The sequence below is a fragment of the Gossypium hirsutum genome, chromosome D03 (genome assembly GCF_007990345.1).
Source record: "Gossypium hirsutum isolate 1008001.06 chromosome D03, Gossypium_hirsutum_v2.1, whole genome shotgun sequence".
In the NCBI taxonomy this organism is placed as follows: domain Eukaryota; kingdom Viridiplantae; phylum Streptophyta; class Magnoliopsida; order Malvales; family Malvaceae; genus Gossypium; species Gossypium hirsutum.
This window is the reverse complement of record NC_053439.1, coordinates 51,784,141-51,804,449: the sequence shown is the minus strand read 5'-3', so window position 1 is coordinate 51,804,449 and position 20,309 is coordinate 51,784,141. Positions and strand designations below refer to the sequence as shown.

The 20,309-nt window shown below is 31.0% G+C and overlaps 2 protein-coding genes across 2 annotated transcripts; both read right to left on the bottom strand.

Moving 5' to 3' along the window:
* Positions 1-8,370: 8,370 nt before the first annotated feature.
* LOC107929308 (RHOMBOID-like protein 2) lies at positions 8,371-11,240 on the bottom strand. Its single transcript, XM_041090494.1, has 5 exons — positions 10,548-11,240; positions 9,478-9,641; positions 9,197-9,360; positions 8,815-9,065; positions 8,371-8,712 (listed from the first exon to the last, which is right to left on the bottom strand). The coding sequence occupies exons 1-5, from the start codon at positions 10,841-10,843 to the stop codon at positions 8,601-8,603; spliced, it is 987 nt and encodes a 328-aa protein (XP_040946428.1). The 5' UTR covers positions 10,844-11,240; the 3' UTR covers positions 8,371-8,600.
* A 4,230-nt stretch (positions 11,241-15,470) lies between these two features.
* LOC107929188 (replication factor C subunit 2) lies at positions 15,471-18,673 on the bottom strand. Its single transcript, XM_016860553.2, has 7 exons — positions 18,440-18,673; positions 17,861-17,967; positions 17,667-17,768; positions 17,228-17,423; positions 16,310-16,438; positions 16,036-16,230; positions 15,471-15,939 (listed from the first exon to the last, which is right to left on the bottom strand). The coding sequence occupies exons 1-7, from the start codon at positions 18,596-18,598 to the stop codon at positions 15,829-15,831; spliced, it is 999 nt and encodes a 332-aa protein (XP_016716042.1). The 5' UTR covers positions 18,599-18,673; the 3' UTR covers positions 15,471-15,828.
* Positions 18,674-20,309: the final 1,636 nt, after the last annotated feature.

The following is a 20,309-nucleotide window of genomic DNA, read 5'->3' as shown; positions in this document are numbered from 1 at the left end:
GGCTCCAAGGCGTATATCAAGTCACTATCTTTAAGGTTATATTCGCCTCCACCTATTTTCAGTGTGCAAATAAGTTCCAAGCAAATTAACCTCGAGGATACAATGAAGCCAATGACTATTTGTGTTTTGCATTGACGAGAATAGCCCACTACACACTGAGCAACGTATGACAAGAAACTCAATTTCTATAAAGGATTTCTAAAGTAATACTTTATAAAATAATCTAATAATATTAGAAAATGAAGGAAGGAAAGAAAGAATATTATAATTTGTTGGTGTGTTTTCCAAATGAAATCACATTCCTATTTATAGGAATTTTCATGTCTCTTCATAGAGACATCTTTCATCAACAGGTGTCTTTCTGAATAATAATGTCTTTAAAATAAACACATAATTATTCATTTAATATTATAACTATTCAAATAATATTATTTAAATAGTTATAATTCTTTTTCAAAAAATCAAATAATATAACTTTGATTAATTACACCCATTCATTTATAGTTATTGGAACACTATAAATATTTGAAAATGTTCTAACAAAGATATACTTCATAAAAAGTTAAGATATATTTGAATATTTGTAAGCTCTATAAAAATGAGTTATCCTTTCAAAAATGTTGAAATAAAAAATAAACAAATTAATAAAATTATATTTTGACCTCTTAAAATTTATAATTCAATTCTAATCCTCACTAAAAAGATTTCTAGATTCCCCTATATATGCCAGTAGAGAAAGGGTATGAAAGAGTCTAGAACCAAGATGAAAAAAAGACTCTCATATTATGGAGTACTTGTGTGTATTTATACTAAATTCTAAAGTTATTGAGGAGGTTATCCAAAGATTTCCCAATCATTAATTTTTTAGTTTGCATCATTAAAAAATGTCCAACAAGCTAAATTGCGCATAACTCGTTGTGTTTGATAGTTAACTACTTTCTTACAACATTCAATCAACCATTAAGTTCTTCAATGGTACAATTGGTTATTTTAGATCGAAAAATGAGGAAAAAAAAGGTGATTTCGTAAATCTACTTGTAAAAATTAAAACTACGTAAAAGTACTAAAAATACACTAAAAACACTTGAAAGCAAGTTCATTAAGAGATAAACAAGGTCTAATTTGACAGATCAATTTATGGCATATCACTAACTTGATGATTTAATTAAAAAGAAAACAAGCTTTATTATTTTAAATCTAAATAAGAAACATATATATTTATTATTTTATTTGTGGTTTATTTAATAAAATTTGTTTATTTATTTTTAAACAAAATTTTAATTGTTCAACAATTACACTTAAGTACAAGTATCTTATAGCTTTCCAAAAGCACTCACACATTTTGAGTATAAATATAATTATGTATTATTTTAAAACAATTTTACACAATAATAATAGTATTCCAATTTTATGTGATATATTTTAGTTTTAATTTGTATATTATTTTATTATTTTATTTTTAATTATTTGAAAAAAATTACTATAAATAATTTCCATACATCTTGACCTATTGAATTACATAATGTTGGTTATAAACTATTTAAAATAATTATTTGATATATCGTTTATGGAGTTTTTTAAACTTCACAAGCAGATTGAGGGTATATGAAATAATTTTCCAACTTTGTATACTAAGTTTAATTAAATTATATAATATTTATTATTAATTACTTCTATTTAACCAAAGATCAACCAATGATAATGATAAGTACATATTTAATATTAAAAAGAGAATAATCATATAAATATAAAATACATGACTAATTATATAAGGGAAATTATTTGGTACACAGTTAGTGGAGTTTTTAGATTCTACAAATAGGGTTAGGCGGTTGGCAAATGTCTTATAAGGGTATAGTAAATATTAAAAAAAGACACGTGTCAATTTTTCAAGGTTGCTTGTGGAATAAAAAAAGTAAATTATGGTGTTACTAATCCATTATATAAATTTATATAAGATGTTTGTTTTTCTCTTAATCCTATCAATCAATAATCTATCCATCAATGTTGAAGCTGTGAAAAAGAGACCTAGGGTGTTTGATGATAAGGTTGTGCATAAGTCGAAAAACGGTAATGAGTTAGCTTTTCAGTTAGAGAATCAATTTGTTTCGTCTTTTTCTATATTGATAGACTTTAGACTTGGAGCCTGTCGAGAACAATGATTTGCATCGCTTGGAATTGTTGGGGTATGGGCAATGCCCGATCAGTCCTGGTCCTTAAGGACCTCATTTCTGCTTACAAGCCTAATGTCTTATTTTTTGTCTAAGACATTTGTTTCATCTAATAAGTTGGAAAAGAGTTGCGTTAGTTTACATTTTGATTCTTGTTTGTGAGCTGACCGCCTAGGCTGAATCAATAGACTTGCTCTCCTGTGGGATAAAGAGACTTGAGATGTGAATAGTGTTATTTCGAGATTGCACGTGTTAGGATTTTCAAAAGAAATAAAATAGGATTTATTTGTGTTAGTTGAGAAAGTAGTTGAATACCGGAGAGAATTAAAAAGACTTGTGTATGGAGAGAAATTAATGTGGGATATAGACTAAATCGTAAGAGTATGAAAAGTGTTAGAGAAGAAGCGTGAAAATCAAAAGTATAAATGATTAAATTGAATTGGAGGGAAAAATAAGAAAGACTAGAAGTGTAATTTTACCAAAGGTATATAGTAACTCAAGGTCAAAATTGTAGATATTTTCAAGGGGTAAAATGGTATTTCCTTAATTAGATAATTTTGGGAATATCTTACCTATGTAGACAAAATCTCCACCTTGGATTAAATTGAAAATTGAGAATAAATCTCCACCATTGGATTAAAATGATAATAAATAGATTTTGATATAATATTTTAATGGTTTATTTCTTAAATTAATAAGATATTTTGATGGAAAAGTGTAGAAAACTCTTTCTTCTTCCTTACCATCATTTTATGAAAGGAAATGAAACTTTCCTTTCCAACTTGGTCCTTTCCACCATTTTTAACCAAACCAAGCTTGAAAATTTCAAATATTCCCATAGATTTTTAGTAAAATCAATAGAGCAACTTCATAGTAAGTTTAGTTTCTTGTAAAAACAACTAATGCTCATATTGGAGGAGAGAGAATTGTGAAGTTAGGGTTTTGTGTAATAGTATAAGGTAAGGATGATAAAGTTTCATCATTAATCTATTGATGTAACACCTCTCGCTCAACTCGATCACCGAGTTTAAGTTACAGAATGTTACATTTGTTACCGAAGCAACTACAGACGAAAATATCAAAAATAATTCATTTAAACATACAAACATTTCACAATTACAGTCATAGTAAGAAAATTAGACTTTTCAAGATTCAATCAAGCTTGCGAGGACTTGATTGCTAATTCGAACATGAAATAGGGCCAAAGTGTAAAATTTTGAAACTTTGAAACAAGTATCGATACCCCTGAAAGGTATTGATACCAAAATTAGCTTCGATGTTTGAAAAATTCATCTTTAAACCACAAGTAATTATACTTGACTTATTGTACTGATACTTTTTAATAAGTACTGATACCAAGTTCTAGTATCGATATTATTTTACGATTTTGTTTATTTTGTAAAAACTAGTCAAAGTATAAATGTATCGATACACTTGTAAAGTATCGGTACCCTAATGTGGGGTATCAATACTTTAGTCCAATATCAGTTCTGTTTCGGCATTTTGTTTGTTGAAAAGCTATTTGAAAAGTGCCAAGTATCGATACCTTCATCTAAGGTATCGATACCTTGGAGCCAAAGTGTCAAAAACTCCCATTTTGGTCCCCTTTCATGCCCAAACCAAAAACATAAGCATTTGGTGCATTGAAGCACTTTAGTAACCTGCATTAAGACCATTCCAAACATACACACCAATCCATCATTTAACATATACCGAAATCATTCTAAATAACTTGTCTTAATTTGGCACCAAAATACCTCAAACATCTTAATATAAGTATAACCTACCTATCATTCTTTCATTCATTCGCAATAACATATAATACTATGTCATTTTGATATTCAATTCATACCAATGCACCATCAAATAATTCATGTCATATAACTGCCAAATTTTCCATACAAGTAATACTTATATCATTTAACAATCTACCATCGTATTCACATTTTCATATAAGCATTACCAATTCAAAATTCAACATTCATCAAGATTCAAACCAATACTACCATTCAAAATAACATATATTAGCCCTATATGCATGGCACATAACTGGACATAAAACTATCAAAAGCTACCAAATCAAAGGTTGGATAGTGTGATCTTCGAGTTAATCCGATTGACACATCCCACAAGCTAACAATTACAAAAAAAAACAACAACAGAGTAAGTATTTCGAATACTTAGTAAGTTCATAAGTAATGAATAACAACTTACCTCAATTTTACACATAAATGTAATAAATTACTCAACTTGATAACAGGCCTATACATGGTAATACATTTAACAAAGTGAGTCCCTCATAAAACATTTTATATGACAATATAAACATTTAACATTTCAAGTCAATGATATTCATATGAAATTAACAATCCAATTACTATTTTTAGTATCCTTTTAACATTTAACCATCCATATATATTTATCATATGATTCCATTTTTTTATTCTCGTTTTCCATTTACCAATTAGCCTAATGAACGCTAGTAAATAAATTCGGATGCATGGGTAAATACACCACACCAAAGAGCATTGTAGTGCTAAACAGAGAGCACTGAAGTGCCAAGCAGAGAGCACCAGATGCTAAGCAAATAGCATTGAAGTGCTAAATAGAGAGCACCAAAGTGCAAAACTCGTACAAGCGAGTAAAATTACCCTATTGGCATGCCAATTGTTTACTATGTTCACACGGGCATTAATATGGTATTCTACCCCTTGAAATCATTGTAGTGTCATGATGTACATATCATCTCATCTTAAAAACATTTCGTATCCACTCGATACATCATATATGCCCTTAATTACCACATGCGCCATACAATTTAGTCAATACAATCCCAAAAATCATTAAATCCACATCAACTCAAATAAAAAGTAAAATAAAATATTAAAAACAAGAACAAGAACTAATATAGTAAGTTCCATATGAACTTACCTGTGAAAAACAACACACACGTGAGGGCTAAACTATAATTTTTCTTTTTCCTTGGTTATCCCCGGTTGATTTAATTCACGATCTATATAATAATTTATTTCAATTTATCAATTCCAAATACCTTATAACATTTAGTTATATGCATATGCCATTATAAATTTTTATTTTTTAGAAGTTCTCAAAATTTTTAGATTTTATTCAATTTAGTCCCTAAAACCAAATTTGTCATAATCTTTCAAACTTGAACTTAGATTATGAAACTAATCTCAATTTCATCCTTCTACAATCCTCTAATATCTATCTTTAAAGAAATTCCATGCTAGTTTCGAATTATTCACACTTTAGTCTCTATGTTCAAAACTAACAAATTTCACTTTACAAACTAGTCATTTTTCATATCTAAGCTTAAAATCTAACAATTTAGTACCAAAAGCTTCAAATTCAACAATGGTAACATTTGAAAACTTTAACAGTTTTGAATAATAAAACAAAAGTTAGCTAAATCGAGCTTCTACGATCTCAAAAATATAAAATTTACTTTGAATCCCTTATCATGCTTATGGTAGAACCTTTGGAGCTTAAAAATACATCCACCAATCGTCCACTACACTTAAAAAATGGCCTATTTTCCATTTAAAACCTTAATTTATTTACTATATAAATCTTTTAAACCTTTGGCCAATTAAAAATTTATAGCGATTAATTTTTTTCACTTTTCAATTTAGTCCTTATAACTTAACTAGCCATCAATTCAATAAAATTAAGGGACCAAAACTCAATATACCTCTAAATTAGACTTGTAAATATTAAATAATAATATTTATGGGCCCAGACATCAGAAATGGGGTTCTAAAATCACCGTTTTTGACACCACTAACTTTCAGACGGTTACAGTTTATCATTATTTTAATATTAAATTTTGTGCATATGTGTTATGTTGATTAAGAGAGAGAGAAGAAAGGTGAACTTCAATGTGTTGACAAAGGGGGAAAATAGCTAAAGAGTGAAAGAAGAAGAAGAAAGCTCATCCAAGCATTTGGTTGTAAGTACCTCAAAAGTTTTACCTTTACCTAATAAAACCTAAGTAAAATTTTTTTTAAATTTGTCATGTAAATATTTATGAGATTAATATATAAAATAACATGTTAATAATTGTTATGAAATTGATCTAAAGTTAAAAGTTGATATAAGTTTAATTTAAATAACAAAGTGAATAGATTATGTTTACTGATGTAAGGACTAAATTGCAATGTGTATAAAAATTAGAGGACTGAAATAAAATATTATAATAGAAAGATTAAATTAATTTTTTAATTATATGAAATTATATGCCAAGTGAAATTTTGATGATTATTGAATTTCATGAGATTAATGACTAAATTGTAAAAAGTATAAAGCTTGCATTGTTATTAATTGTTTAGTGAATGTGATGATTTTAACATATTAAATGTTGATGTAGACAATATTTGAAGTAGGATATAGATGGCATGTCATTAAGAAATCTTATGTGTGCCAGCAATAGTGGCATTTTGATGCAATTCAGCAATACCGCACTTCAGTGCGAATGACAATGACACTTCGATGCATTTCAGTGACTTTGCACTTTGGTGCAATAGCAGTGTACGCACATTTGTTCTAGTGATTCAGTGTTCTATCCACATATCCTTATGTCCTATTAAATCTATATTTGGGCTAAAATGAAACGGTAAGTGAAATTTATTAGTGAATTGATAAGTAACATATAATAAATAGTTTTGAGAATCTTAATGCTTAATGTCTACTTAATTCCATTTTAGTATATCATAAACAAAGTATTTATATGTTTAATATTGATTACTTGCAAAGGCAAAGCTTAATTCTTGACTATTTACTAAGTTTTTACAAGCTTAACGCATTATTTTTTCAATGCGTAGGTAAAGGCTCGACTTAAAGCTTTAGAGTGAAGTTATCATCTTAACTCATCTCATCATATCTTGAATATTTTGTTAGCTCTATGACCTTGGTTAAGCTTTATTTGGAATATATGTTGATTTGATGGTGTTTTATGTTTTATAATGTTTAGAAATATTAGGGAATGATTGGTAATGGTTTTGGCTTGATTTTAGGTGTTTCGGACATGTTTTGGGGGCCCTTGCACACTTATTTCTCAACAAGTCAGGCTTGTATGAATACAAGTAGACAGAATGCCCCAATGAACAATTTCAAGGTACTTGTATCGGTATGGTTGTATCGGGACAACTGGTACAGATCACCTAGTTTGGCCTGTTTTGCTCTAAAGAAGTTCCGAATGTGTTCCAATTGCAACCAAATTTTGAAAATAGCTTGAAAATGACTCGGACCACTCCAAATGAGCTTAATTTGGTTAAAATTGAATTGAATTTTGATGATGTTCAAGTTTAATGCTCTTAGTGTCCAAGTGTGACACTCGTTGCTCGGGTTAGCCCAAGTAAGGAGTGTTACAACTAATATCTCAACAATCAGTTATAGAAATTACATTGCTGCAACTGTGGCTGATGAGTTATTGGGTAAATAGCGTCTCTTAATGACAAAAGCTGCTAGTTTTGCTCTTCTTTGTTCTCTAGCAAGTACTTCAGAGTTACCTTGGGTATGCATTGGTGATTTTAACAATCTCCTTTCTCTTAATGACAAAAGGGGTGGAGGTGATTACCCGACTGCTTGGCTTGAGGGGTTCAAGGACTGCATTTTGGATTGTGAGCTTGTTGAAATTCCATTAACTAGGTTTCTATTTACTTAGGAAAGAGGTCGGGGGTCTGCTGCTTTTGTTCGGGAACGCCTTGACAGAGCTTTCTAATCAAGGGTGGGCGGCTTTATTTCCTTTTCATAGTTTGTTTAATTTAGCTTGTTCTTATTCTGATCATAGTCCAATAAAACTGCATGGTTCAACGATGGCTCCATTATGGCGTGTGAATACAAATGGCTCTCGCTTGAGGGTTTTATGAGGGTGATTCAGGAGAGTTGGGGATGATCGGATCCGAGTGAGGTTATGGATAAGGTGGATTGTTGTGCTGCTTCTTTGCAAGATTGGAACCGCTCCTCTTTATCACATACTACCGGCCGATTGAACGATTTAATGCGGAAACTAGAGATATTGTATCTCTAATAATTAAACTTTCATCCTTTAATGTGCAAAGAGACAGATTATAGATACGACCACAGAGAAAGTAAATATTGATCTCAGCACAGACAAAAATGCAAAGCCAAAACCTTTAGCTAAAACTATAGGGAAAAACTGAAAGATATTCTTGTATTTTCTTCAAGTAAAATCGCTTATAATATATATGTAGACCAAGCTGCGTATAAAATGTCAAATCACATAACAACAGTGAATAAAATAACTCGAAGTCTAAAAACTAACCATGTACGTATGTATGTATATATATAAACATAGGCACGTAACAACACCAAGAAATTAACAAATGTAAAAAATGTAAAGGAAACCAGAAAAGAATCAGTGAACGATATGTAATAAAGGTCTGATTAGTTCCCACAGTGCCATTTTGATGTAGGAACACAGCTCAGGTAATGGCACCAGCTGCAATGGTCATGTCCATTCTCTCCTCTAAACAGCATTACCAACCCCACTGTGAAACTGTCATCATTCGAAAAAGGAAAACAGAGGAGATTAAACAAACGGGACCAGAATTATAAACACGAGCTGCTAAACTAGTAATGTAGGGTTGAGAGAACTTACCCAACAATGAGTAAAACCATAGCGATCACCAAAAATAGGTATTGGTATGCCTTATGCTTAGATGTTACACGAGCACCGGCAGGAAGATGTTTACGTCCCACCCACCCGAATTGGGGACGAAGCAGCAAAACGAACCCGAGGAGAAAACCGGTTAAGAAACCTCCAATATGCGCAAAGTTGTCGACGTGAGGAAGAATCCCCACTGCTAAGTTAATGACAATGATGACCATGAGTGTGATCAGAGCTGCAGCCTACAAATTAAGGTAAGAAATCAATATCCTCTATTACTTTTCAAGCCACATGAAAAAAGCAATCACCTATAACCCTGGTTTCCCTTCATTGCATTTCTAAGTAGATAGGAACCCGAGGCAACTAATATTACCTTATTTGTATAGATAGTCCAATTAGTCAGCAGCTCCGACAACATTGCTCCAAGAAGGCCAAATAAAGCACCAGAGGCACCAACAGAAATGCTACGTTGAATGAAAAGAGACGATAGTACGCTACCACCAAAACCGGACAATAGATAGATAAGCCCAACACGTACTGCCAGGATAAAGAACATATGTCAATTAAAAAACCAACCAAAGACTGACAAAACGCTTATAAATGTTACATATTCTAGAAATATTATACAATTGCAAAAGGGAACAGATAACGTACTGAATCCAAATTGTTGCTCAAGGCGAATTCCAATGAAGATCAAGCTCAACATGTTTGCAAGCAGATGAATAACACCAGCGTGCAGCCAGATGCAAGTGATAAGTCTCCACGCTTGATTGCCATGCACTACCTTGTCCCAGTTTAAGGCTCCCAATTTTTCCAATCTGAAGAAGGAGAAAGAACAACATTAAATTACACAACTCGCGATTATCAACGACGACATGGCATAATTAAAAAAAGGGTTGCTAAGCCATAGGATATAACATGTTCGACTTCATTTACATACCGAATGACAATAGCCAAAACCGAACTTCTACCCAGTTACTATCAGAAACATTAGGATTTGCATTAGACCATACAAAAACAAAAATAAAGCTACAAATCAACTAACTTCATTAACCAGTCCTTGATTTCCAGACAAAGTTCATTACCCAAATTAACAAAGCAACTAACTTAAGTTCCTATAAAACCATTAATCCTTAAATTAACAAAGCAACTAACTTCATTACCCAGTCCATGATTTCCAGACATGCCATTATTTAACAAAGCTCAAATTTGACTCAATTGATAGCTCGACCGAGTTCAAGTCTTTCTTCAAGTAGTTTGCAAGCACCTTTACACCCCTACTATAGACAAAGCAAACCATGACATTTCATATTGAGAATTCCTATTGCTGCTAAATGAACAAGGAAGAGCAAATCTAATAATAACCTTAAATAGTATCAATCAAATCAGACACAAATTTCCAATAGAATCAAAACAAATCACAGATTGATATATCCTTTAGCATGATCCAAGGATAATCCTATAGAAGATCAATTGGGAACTGCAGTTGAATCATCAAATAATAACTTCCTACATGAACAACTTCTAATAGATACCAACAGTCCATATCTAAAACTTGCAAGCAATTTTTTCCCCTCTTTAGAATTGAAAGCTGCAAAAGGACCCTCAACTTCAATTCCAACCCAATTTCCCATCACATTAAAAAAAAAACTGAACAAAATCTCAGAAAACCATAGACAGCAAAAAGAAGTGAAATTTAAAGATAGGGGGAACATGATACATACGTATTAGAAGAAGGACCAAAGAGAGGATTTTCTTTCAAAGGTTCAAAAGAAAGCCTGCCAAGGAACCTAGCCACACAACCACCTTCAAATCCCTGATTGTTCCTAGGACAGTTATTAACATACATCACCACAACAAAAACAGCAACATTAGCCACTACAAACATTGGAACAAGCCATGAAGTCCATTGTTTTTCATTATTTTCCACGTAGTATGAAGAAGAAGATGATTGGTTATAGCTATTCCCCCTGTTCTTCACATTACTTCCTCCTCCTCTTTCAAGATCCCCACTTGCCATTTCTCCTTCAAAAACCAAAAAGTCCCTTCCTTTTTGACTCTTTAATGAACGAAGTTGTGATCTTTTTTTCTGGGTTTTCTTGGGGGGATTGAGTTGAAGTTTATATGAACTCAAAAGAAGAGTGGCTTAAAAGAAAAATTGATGACTAGAAATGGGAAGAAAAGGAGAAAAAATAATTGGGTTTTGCTTTGTTTAAGTAATTGGTGTTGTTAAAGCGTTGAAGTTAAAACATGGGAGTGGTTTTCTTTCTAAATTTTCGCTTTGGTTTTTAGGATTTGGAGCACAGTCTGTCTCTTTCTATTGTTGGGGGATGAAGCTTCTCGGTAGTTTTGTCAGTAAAGCGGTGGGGGTTGATAGGGTAACCTAACTCCTCTATTTTTAATGCAATAAATAATATATGGAAGTACTCTATATGAAATTATTAATATACCCCTATCTTCAACAAAATTTAGACCTGTTTTTGGAGTAACGATAAATTTAGCCCTTAATTTTTACATTTTTTGTCAATTTGATCCTTATTCTTTTTTTAAAGTTAAATTTAGTCAATGCTAACTAAAACATTATTCTTTTAAAGATGTTAATGTGCCAACTTGCATGACAGTGCATGTATATTTTATTAAAAAATCAAGATTCAAAAAATTATAAAAAGTTCAAAAAAATAGCATGAAATGCATATAGATTGTTATCCGGGTTATTGTATTTAAAAAATTAATATTTTAGTCAGTGTTTTCATTTAAAAAATACAAAAATTTAACTTTTTTAAAAGACTGATGGTCAAATACTACACTTTTTAAAAGGTTGATGACCAAATTTAGCTCAAAAAAAGAATAAAGACCAAATTGATAAAATATGTAAATATTAAGAGCTAAATTTATTATTATACCTTTAATTAAATCTTTCAAAAAAAAGTATTCTTCTAATCAAGTTGCTCTACCAATTTAGGTATTTTAAAATATTTATCAATTTATACATATTTTAAAAATATTTTAAAATATTTTGAATTATTTATTCACTTAAATTGGATTTAAATTGGTATGATAATCCAAATAATAAATTGATTTTTAAATAAATATAAATAAATATAATTTTTTTAATGAAAGCAAAATTATCTAATAAAAGATGGAGAGATTATTACTTGGGGAAAAGGGAGATTAGGAGACAAAATGATGATTTGAAAAGCAATAAAAAAGGTTTTAATCCTTTTTTAGCTCTTCTTTTAATCATTTTAATATATTAGAAAGGGCAAAAGGAAAAGTTTAATCATGTTTTCTTTATTACTATTATAATATATTAATATATTTCAAATATAATAAATATAATTTTTAATTAATTTGAATTCAGCCCATAAACACTTTAATCATATTTAAGTCCATCTTTATTTTTCTTTTATTTCAGTCATTTATTTTATTATTTTAACCTCTCTTTCATTTTTCTTTTTTTCTTTGACCAATTTAAATTAAATTTTAAGTTTGGTTTAACCATTTTTCCTAATGGCAACCCATTATCCTTTGTTCTTTTAAATTTTTTAAAAAACTAATTTTTAAAGGATCAAAATATATTTTTACCATTAGATTAACCCACTTTTCTCATTTTAAAATTAGTTTATATAAATTTCAAAAAAAAATTATACATTATTAACTAGCTCAAGTCAATATTGATTCCAAGTACAAGTAGAAAAAGTAAAAAAAAAATAATAGTTTTTTTTATTTATATTTACACTTAAATACTTCACTTATTGAGTTGGATTTTTTTTTCCAAGTTGGAATTATAATGATTTTGAATGCATTTTTCAAATAGGATGAGATCACATATTTGGTGGAATTATGTAACCTTTAGATCAACAATTATATTTCAAAACACAAGTCTTTTTCCAATGGGGGAAACACATGTTTTTTTTTTCTCTTTTAAATTGCTTTCATTAATTTCCAGAAATTTCAATTTAATCAAATATCATAGCGGTTTTTTATACTATGAATCAAATTATATTTTGCTCCATCTATTAAAAAGGGGCAAATTAGTCTTTTCTGTAAAAATTTTATGATTTTGTACTGTTAAAAACTGGCATAACTAACAAAAAAATCAGACAATGACACTTGGTGTGCCACGTATACCTCATGTTGATATACAATAACTAATTTAGAAATAGATAAACTTTTTAATAGAATGACTAATTTGCTCTTTAACGTACATGAATTAATTTGCCTACCTTTTTTAGTATAGAGGCCAATATGTAATCTAACTCTTAATACGGAGACCTACATAATACATTTACCATCAAATTCGACTTTGATTTTCTTAATTCACTTTTGAAATTACAAAAATCTATCATTATCACACATTTTTATTTGTTTATTGTATTTAATTTAATTTTAAAAACTTGTGCAATTTAAAAAAAATAAAATTAAGTTTGTAATTGATATTTCTAATAAATTTGCAAAAAGAAGATTTAAATTTGGGAAATAATATTGATTATATATAAGTCCAAAGTTATGACTATTTCTACAATTGAAAATATTTAATAAAAGAAAAATCACAACTTAAATGTTGAAGTTGTGGATGATAATTGTTCGTCATTTGTCTTATTTGGGTATAATTAAATTTAGTTTGCAAATATTATGTTATGTTTATTTGGGTAATAGTTAGAATTTTTTTATATTTTTTATTCAATGCTAATCATTCTTTAAATAATTTCTCTGTAACATACAATATAAATGAAATTATAAACAAAAATTAGTGTGAAAAGAAATCCTAAACCCCACATGAAATCTCTAAACGCGTTTAGAGGACTTGAGGCCCTTTTAAATGAACATTTATCTTTAATGTCGTGTTTTAATTTTTTTTGATATAATATATAATTTCACTATCATCATTATTTTTATATCAATCACAAATCAACGCGGCCTTTAATTTAGATATGATGAAAACGCAGAGGCAAAATGGAAAAAGGAAGGGTGACGCAAGCTGAGATTAGGCGGAGGCGGAGGGAATAGATGATGAAGTTGGTTGTAAGAAGCGTGTGCGTATCAATATGTATGTGAAATATGAATCGAATCTGCAGGAGAACATGCACAAATTGTGTTGAAGTATGAGTTGGTGAAATGGGTATGGTAGACTGCCTTGCTTGCTTCCAAGCTACTCTCTCATCTACATCACGTTGCCATTTGTCTCTCATCTGCCCCCTTTTCTTTTCTTTTCTTTTCTTTTTTTTTTTATGACTTTTTTCCCTTCAGTCCCTCTCATCCACCAAAACCACTTTTAACCTCTGCCTCTCATTCTATATTTATGTGTCATGTGGGAACTTTCCTTTCTCATTTTTCATCTATGTTTTGTACCCACTTTAAATTTAGTATTTCTATGCTTCTTTATAGAGATAAAATATATTTAACCCCTAAATTTGATAGCTTTCTTTTAATTTGATCCTTAAATTTTTTTTCCCCAATAGTCTTGAAACTTAAGTTGGAACTAAATGTTTTTTCTTGTCCTTTTTATATATAAAGTTCGTAATTCATTAAAAATTTGAATACAAATCTTTTACCACTCTTCCGATTACTTAGTATTTGTGTTTGGGTTAAGTTTAAAATAAAAGGAAATAGTAAGGTTGAAAACTATTGCTCACCTCAGCTTTTATTGTTGAACCAAGACAGGGATGATAATAATAATTCCTTTTGAACTTTGATTAGTTATGTCTGGTGTTAATCAACAGGTCCACCTCAATAAAATAAACCATTAGGGATGCTCTCTTCTCCATTTTACGTTTTATTTCTTAATAAAACTGAGATGGTTTGACAACAAGTGGCATTAATTTCTAGCCTTAAAACTCATAATTAAACACTAAGCATCCCTTTAGCAGGCGATACGAGAATATTTTAGGAGCATTTTGACAAAAATTTGTCCCTGCCTTTTAAGTATTTTTCAATTTTTTTAGTGTTTTATATTAAAATACTTTCAGAAATTACTAAATTAAATAATTAGTGATAGTTCATGATTCTCAATGCATTAAATAAATTTTAAAAAATCTTATTTACAGATTAGATAAAAATGAAATCTTTAATAGAAGTTACATCCAAGACGAACATTATAGATGTAAACTGTTTTTCACTTAAATATGTTGGACGTCCAATGATGCAAATCTTTATCGATTCATAATTTATCTTAAAAAAATCACAAAAACGACCTATTCAAGAGCAGAGTTGAGCAATTCAGATCAACCGAGATGAATTTAAATAAGAAAAATTTGGACTTCAAACCAGCCTGACCCAAATTATTATTTAAATTTAATTATAAAAACATTTTATTTTTAATAAATAATAAATTAGAGTCATAAAAGAATCAAGCTTGACCAACCCAAGTGAGGTCTAAAAGAGCCATTGGATCCACTTTCCTATGTCTCAAGTCTCAACCCAGGGGCCAGGTTTTAGGTAGCTGAGTTGCCCATTCCATGTCTATAATCACTTACTTAAAGCCTAAAAGCCTTAGACCTAGGCCTAATTCACAAACCATGATCACAACCCACTTCTCTAGAGCCACTTCAGGGGCTTAGGCCGTAGCCATAACTACCCTGCTTCTATTTCTTGGTTTGCCTAAGTTTCACAATATGAATAAACTATGAACGACAACAACAATCAGGTTTTGATTAACTAAAAATTGAAGCTAAAATAAATAAAACCTTGATTTTGTTATACAACTCGTTATGGTATTCATGAGGAAAATGGCATCTAAACCGAAAACGATCAAAAGATTCGCCATCGCCATTCACTACCATGACACACAGGAGGCCATGAAGGAGAAACCAATTAAAAGGCAATAAGCTCAGGAACCGGTAGCGACTAGCAAGTGCCCATATAAAAGCAACTTCAGCAATCAAATGAACAAAATAGGTTTCTATGCATGTAACCTAAGACATCTAGTGCTAAAATCTGCTTATCATCACAAAAAAAGGTTCTTGTAAGAAACCAGCAGGCTCTAATTTTACTAACCATCTTAAGTTATGTTGCTTTAGCAGTTTCGCGAACTTGAGAAAACTTTGCCAGAAGACCACACAACTGAAGATATGAACCAACTCCATCACAGATCCTCATATGAGCAAACCCAGTTTCCTGCAACTCATCATAAGAAATAATAAATATTGTGGCAAAAGACTGGATTTTGTACTTAAATGTAAATTAAATACCGGCCTAGCAAGATTGGTGTACCTTCATGAATTCCAGTTTTAAGTACTCGGCCATATCATAATTTTTTATTATTCTGAAAAGGGTAGTGATTATATCAGTAGGAGAATAGCCCAAATCGTAGAGTTGCTTCAGAGCGAAACAAGCATCATCAAATTTCCCTTCAAGTACATTGCGGACCATATTTTTCACATGCAATGGATGAGGCTGGTCACAAACCTGAAAAGAAACAAACATATTATAGCATTCCCAAAGACATATCGTACCAATTTGTTAGAAGTACTTTTTGAGATATAACCTTGAAAACATTTTCTTGATTGACAAAACGGAATCCACTGTATGTAGCCTGCAAGTTGTTCAACGCCTGTCTCATATCACCATCAGCTGTGAAAATGATGGCTTCAAGACCTTCCGGAACATACGGTACCTGCATTGATTGCAAAGTGAGGTCAACTATACATTTGCATCAATGGAAATCATCATTGATTGTCCTGAACAATAAATCCTTGAGCCACTCAACAGTAAACAGTTATCTCAAAGTAACTAAAATTCTGCCTCTTTAGTATTTTTCAGCTAACACATGGAACTGTGGAATCATCATTGCAACTTATAGACTTCACTTGATAAAGTGAAAAGAAAATAGGAAGGACAGAAAATTGGAAGAACAGATCAATAGAAAGATGGAAAATATAATTTTTCTTTCCATTGGTGTGCTTGGAAGGAAAGATGGAAAATCAAAAGAAAAAGTAATTTTCTTTCTAGTCATTGCTAGGTAGAGTTGAAAAATAAGAGGACAGAAAATGAAACCTTTGTAAAATGCATAATTTTGAACTAAAATACATCCACCTCTCATTTGGAATGATTTGTTTCTTATGCATTAAGATAGAAATTCATCATCTCTCTTGTCTTCTTTCATCTCGATTTTCTTTCCTACCAAGCACGCCCAAAATTTATTTTCTTATAACTTTTCCACTCCCTCCTTCCATCCTCACTTTTTCACTCAACCAAACACACCCTTAGTGTTTAAAAAGCAAATAGACAAAGGCACCCCCTTGAAAAGAGAAGTGATGAAATTGGCAACAAGCAAAAGTGTTAGCATTTCATAGAGACTCATCCTTAATGATAACAAGAATGAGAAAAGTAGGGGGGCCAAAGGTACCCTACAGACATCAAGTAACATGCAGGAATAAAACTTATTGCAAAAAAACTAGTATACCTGCTCTGCATCTACTACCACCATGAGACGGCCAAGAATCTCCTGATCAGATAACCTTGAAAATCGAACAAGGGCACATCTACTCTGAATAGGTTCAATGATTTTTGATGATGTATTGCAAGCAAGAGCAAAACGAGTAGAGTTTGAGTATATTTCCATCGTCCTCCTCAAGGCTTGTTGTGCACCAGATGTCATGCTAACAGCAAAAAAATATAAGCATACCAGATATTTAATAGAAAGAAAAGAAGAAACCCAGTGAAACTGTAAGTTATAACATTATAAACTCAAAATCAAAAGAAGCTCCCAGCACAAATTAACAAAACATAAATACACAAGGTAGTTTGATTATTCAAATTCTAGCAGATACAAGTAGATTATCAAAAGAAATAGGCAGCATGATCAACATCAAGATTCATGTCATATAACCACTAGATTTTACCTGTCAGCTTCATCCAAAATAATTATCTTGTGCCGTCCAGGAGGTAAAGTTACTTTCTTTTGAGCAAACATCTTAATCTTGTTCCGAACAACATCTATACCCCTATAAGATAAAAAGAAAAATAACAATGGAATTTGCCAACTTAAAATTCAAAAGTTAAAGGAACTAAAATGCCACGAACACCAAAAGTTTACCTGTCATCTGATGCATTAAGCTCCAAAACAGCCTCCTTATAGACTGGCCCCAAAAGCTCATGTGCAAGAGCCAAAATACTAGTTGTTTTACCAGTTCCAGGAGGACCCTAAGAAATATCGTGCAGAATATTCACGAAACTAAGAATTCTTATTCATTGCTTGGAGTTTTTTTTTAAGTTTGCTTTCATTCATTAATTCTCAAAGACATTTATCCTTAAAAAATAACTCAAAAATATGTTTTACCTATACAAGATCTCGCTACACTACATTCAAAGCAAGTCATCAGCCTACTTTAAGGTCCTTCAAGCAACTTTACCCTTTTTTTCCCTAAAATTTTAACTTAATTGCGGGACCTTATCACATTTCCAACGCTTAATGAAAATCCACCGGTTATTATTCTTCAATAAAAAACTGAAGATCCCACCAGTTATTTTAGTAGAGTCATTGCTACTATGAGTTAGGGTTTTAACTAAACTAATCGAATCGGCCAATTCCAGTAATGACAAAGCATTTCAGAAACCCAATAAGCAATTGAATCGTAATCAGAGGTCTGAACTTAAACAGTTACGAAGAACTTACGGATAAGATGAGATTGGGCATGTTGCCGTCGCGAGCAATGACTTGGAGTCGAGACACGGCATCTTCGTTGCCGACGATGTCAGAGACTTTGCTCGGCCTGTATTTTTCTACCCAAGGCACGTCGTAACCGCCGGCTGTGGACGATGAAGAGGACGTCATTGTTATTTTTGAGTCAGTGAAAGGCTTTGCAAATGCAAAGCGATGGTATTTCACTATTTGGAGGGAAATAGAACGAGACCTACAACATTTCCCCGCTCATATTTATTTTGTTTCGAGGGTCTATAAATTTGAAAATTGCAATATTGTCCCTTTACTTTTATTATTATTGTAAACGCCCTGCTAATGGAGAAGGATTTTTGTGATATGAATAAGTCAGCATAATTTGATTTTTACTGAACTAATCAAAGGTAAAAAAATCTCTCAAGTCCTTCTCAATTTTAAATTTGAGCAAATTGATCTTTCTAAAAAAATCGGAACAATTTAATCCCTACCAATTTCGAAAGCGAGCACTTAAAGACAATTAATTACGATATTAATGTTTTCATTCAATTGTACATAATTTTAATTGGTATAATAATAAATTTATTTGGTTTAGATGACAGATTTAGTCGTCTCACAACATCATTTTAGCATCAAATCGAGAAAAGGTATCCCTCGGTTCAGTATTGGACGACATGCCATTAGTGAATTGGTATGATCCATAATTATCATATTCGGTTCATTGAAGAACCAATTTGACGTCACTATCGAGTGAGTGGTTGGATCCGTCAAGAGAGTTAATGATTAAGTTTAAACAATTCAAACAGTTGAAGCCATTGATTTGAGTTAGGTTCTTCTAGTTCGTAAGGTTGCCAATGAATTAAATTGTGGAAGTTGCTTTTAAGGTTATCCGCTTGGTAAGGGCTAGCTATCGGGCTATTCCCCCAGTTAATTTCTCACTGCAAAAGAAATTAGGAGGTTTGAGGCTATTCCTCAATCTCTATAACCAATTTATCAATTGAAAGAGAAAATCTATTGTTCGGGCTCAATTCATAGCTAGAGTTAAAATCGTGCTTAAAGTTAGAGTTTTCATTTATTTGTTTTATTTAGATTTAATTTTGTTTTACTTATTTTTATTTCATTATTATTTAATTTATATTATTTATTTTAGATTTAGATCTAATATTTATTTTATTTTATTTAGCAGATTTGTCTACTTCTGGCCATAAGAAATTGTAAAATTAATCAGTTCAATCTCAGTGGGATCGATCCTACTTACTATTCTGTAAATTTAATTTAATTTTGATTTAGGCGAAAGAGAAAATCCATTGTCTAAGATCAGTTTGTAGTCGGAGTCAAAATCACACTTGAGGTTAGAGTTTTCATTTATTTGTTTTATTTAGATTTAATTTTGTTTTACTTATTTTTATCTAATTTTTATTATTTAATTTAGATTTAGATTTAGATTTAATCCCTCTTTTATTTATTTTTGAAAATTTGTCTAATCTTGGTCATAAGAAATCGTAAAATTAACCAGTTCAGTCTTTGTGTGATCGACCCTACTCACTATACTGCAAATTTAATTTAATTTCGGTTTAAGCGTAACAATTTTTTTAGTGGACTCGAACCCATCAAATTTTAGCATCGCCGTTGGAGACTAGTGTTAACTAATTTTATGTTTTCTTTTTAACTAGGTACGAACGTACCGACTGCTTGAGTACGATCTATAATTAGAAAAGGCTACTTATGGCAAAAAAAAAACCAAAAAAGATGATGAACGATCGAATGTATTCCGCTATGGCTATGAATTATTATATGTTTGGGTTTATGTCTGATTACCCAATGAGAACACAAGAAATAAATGTATCACCATGGAAAATAAATTTAATGA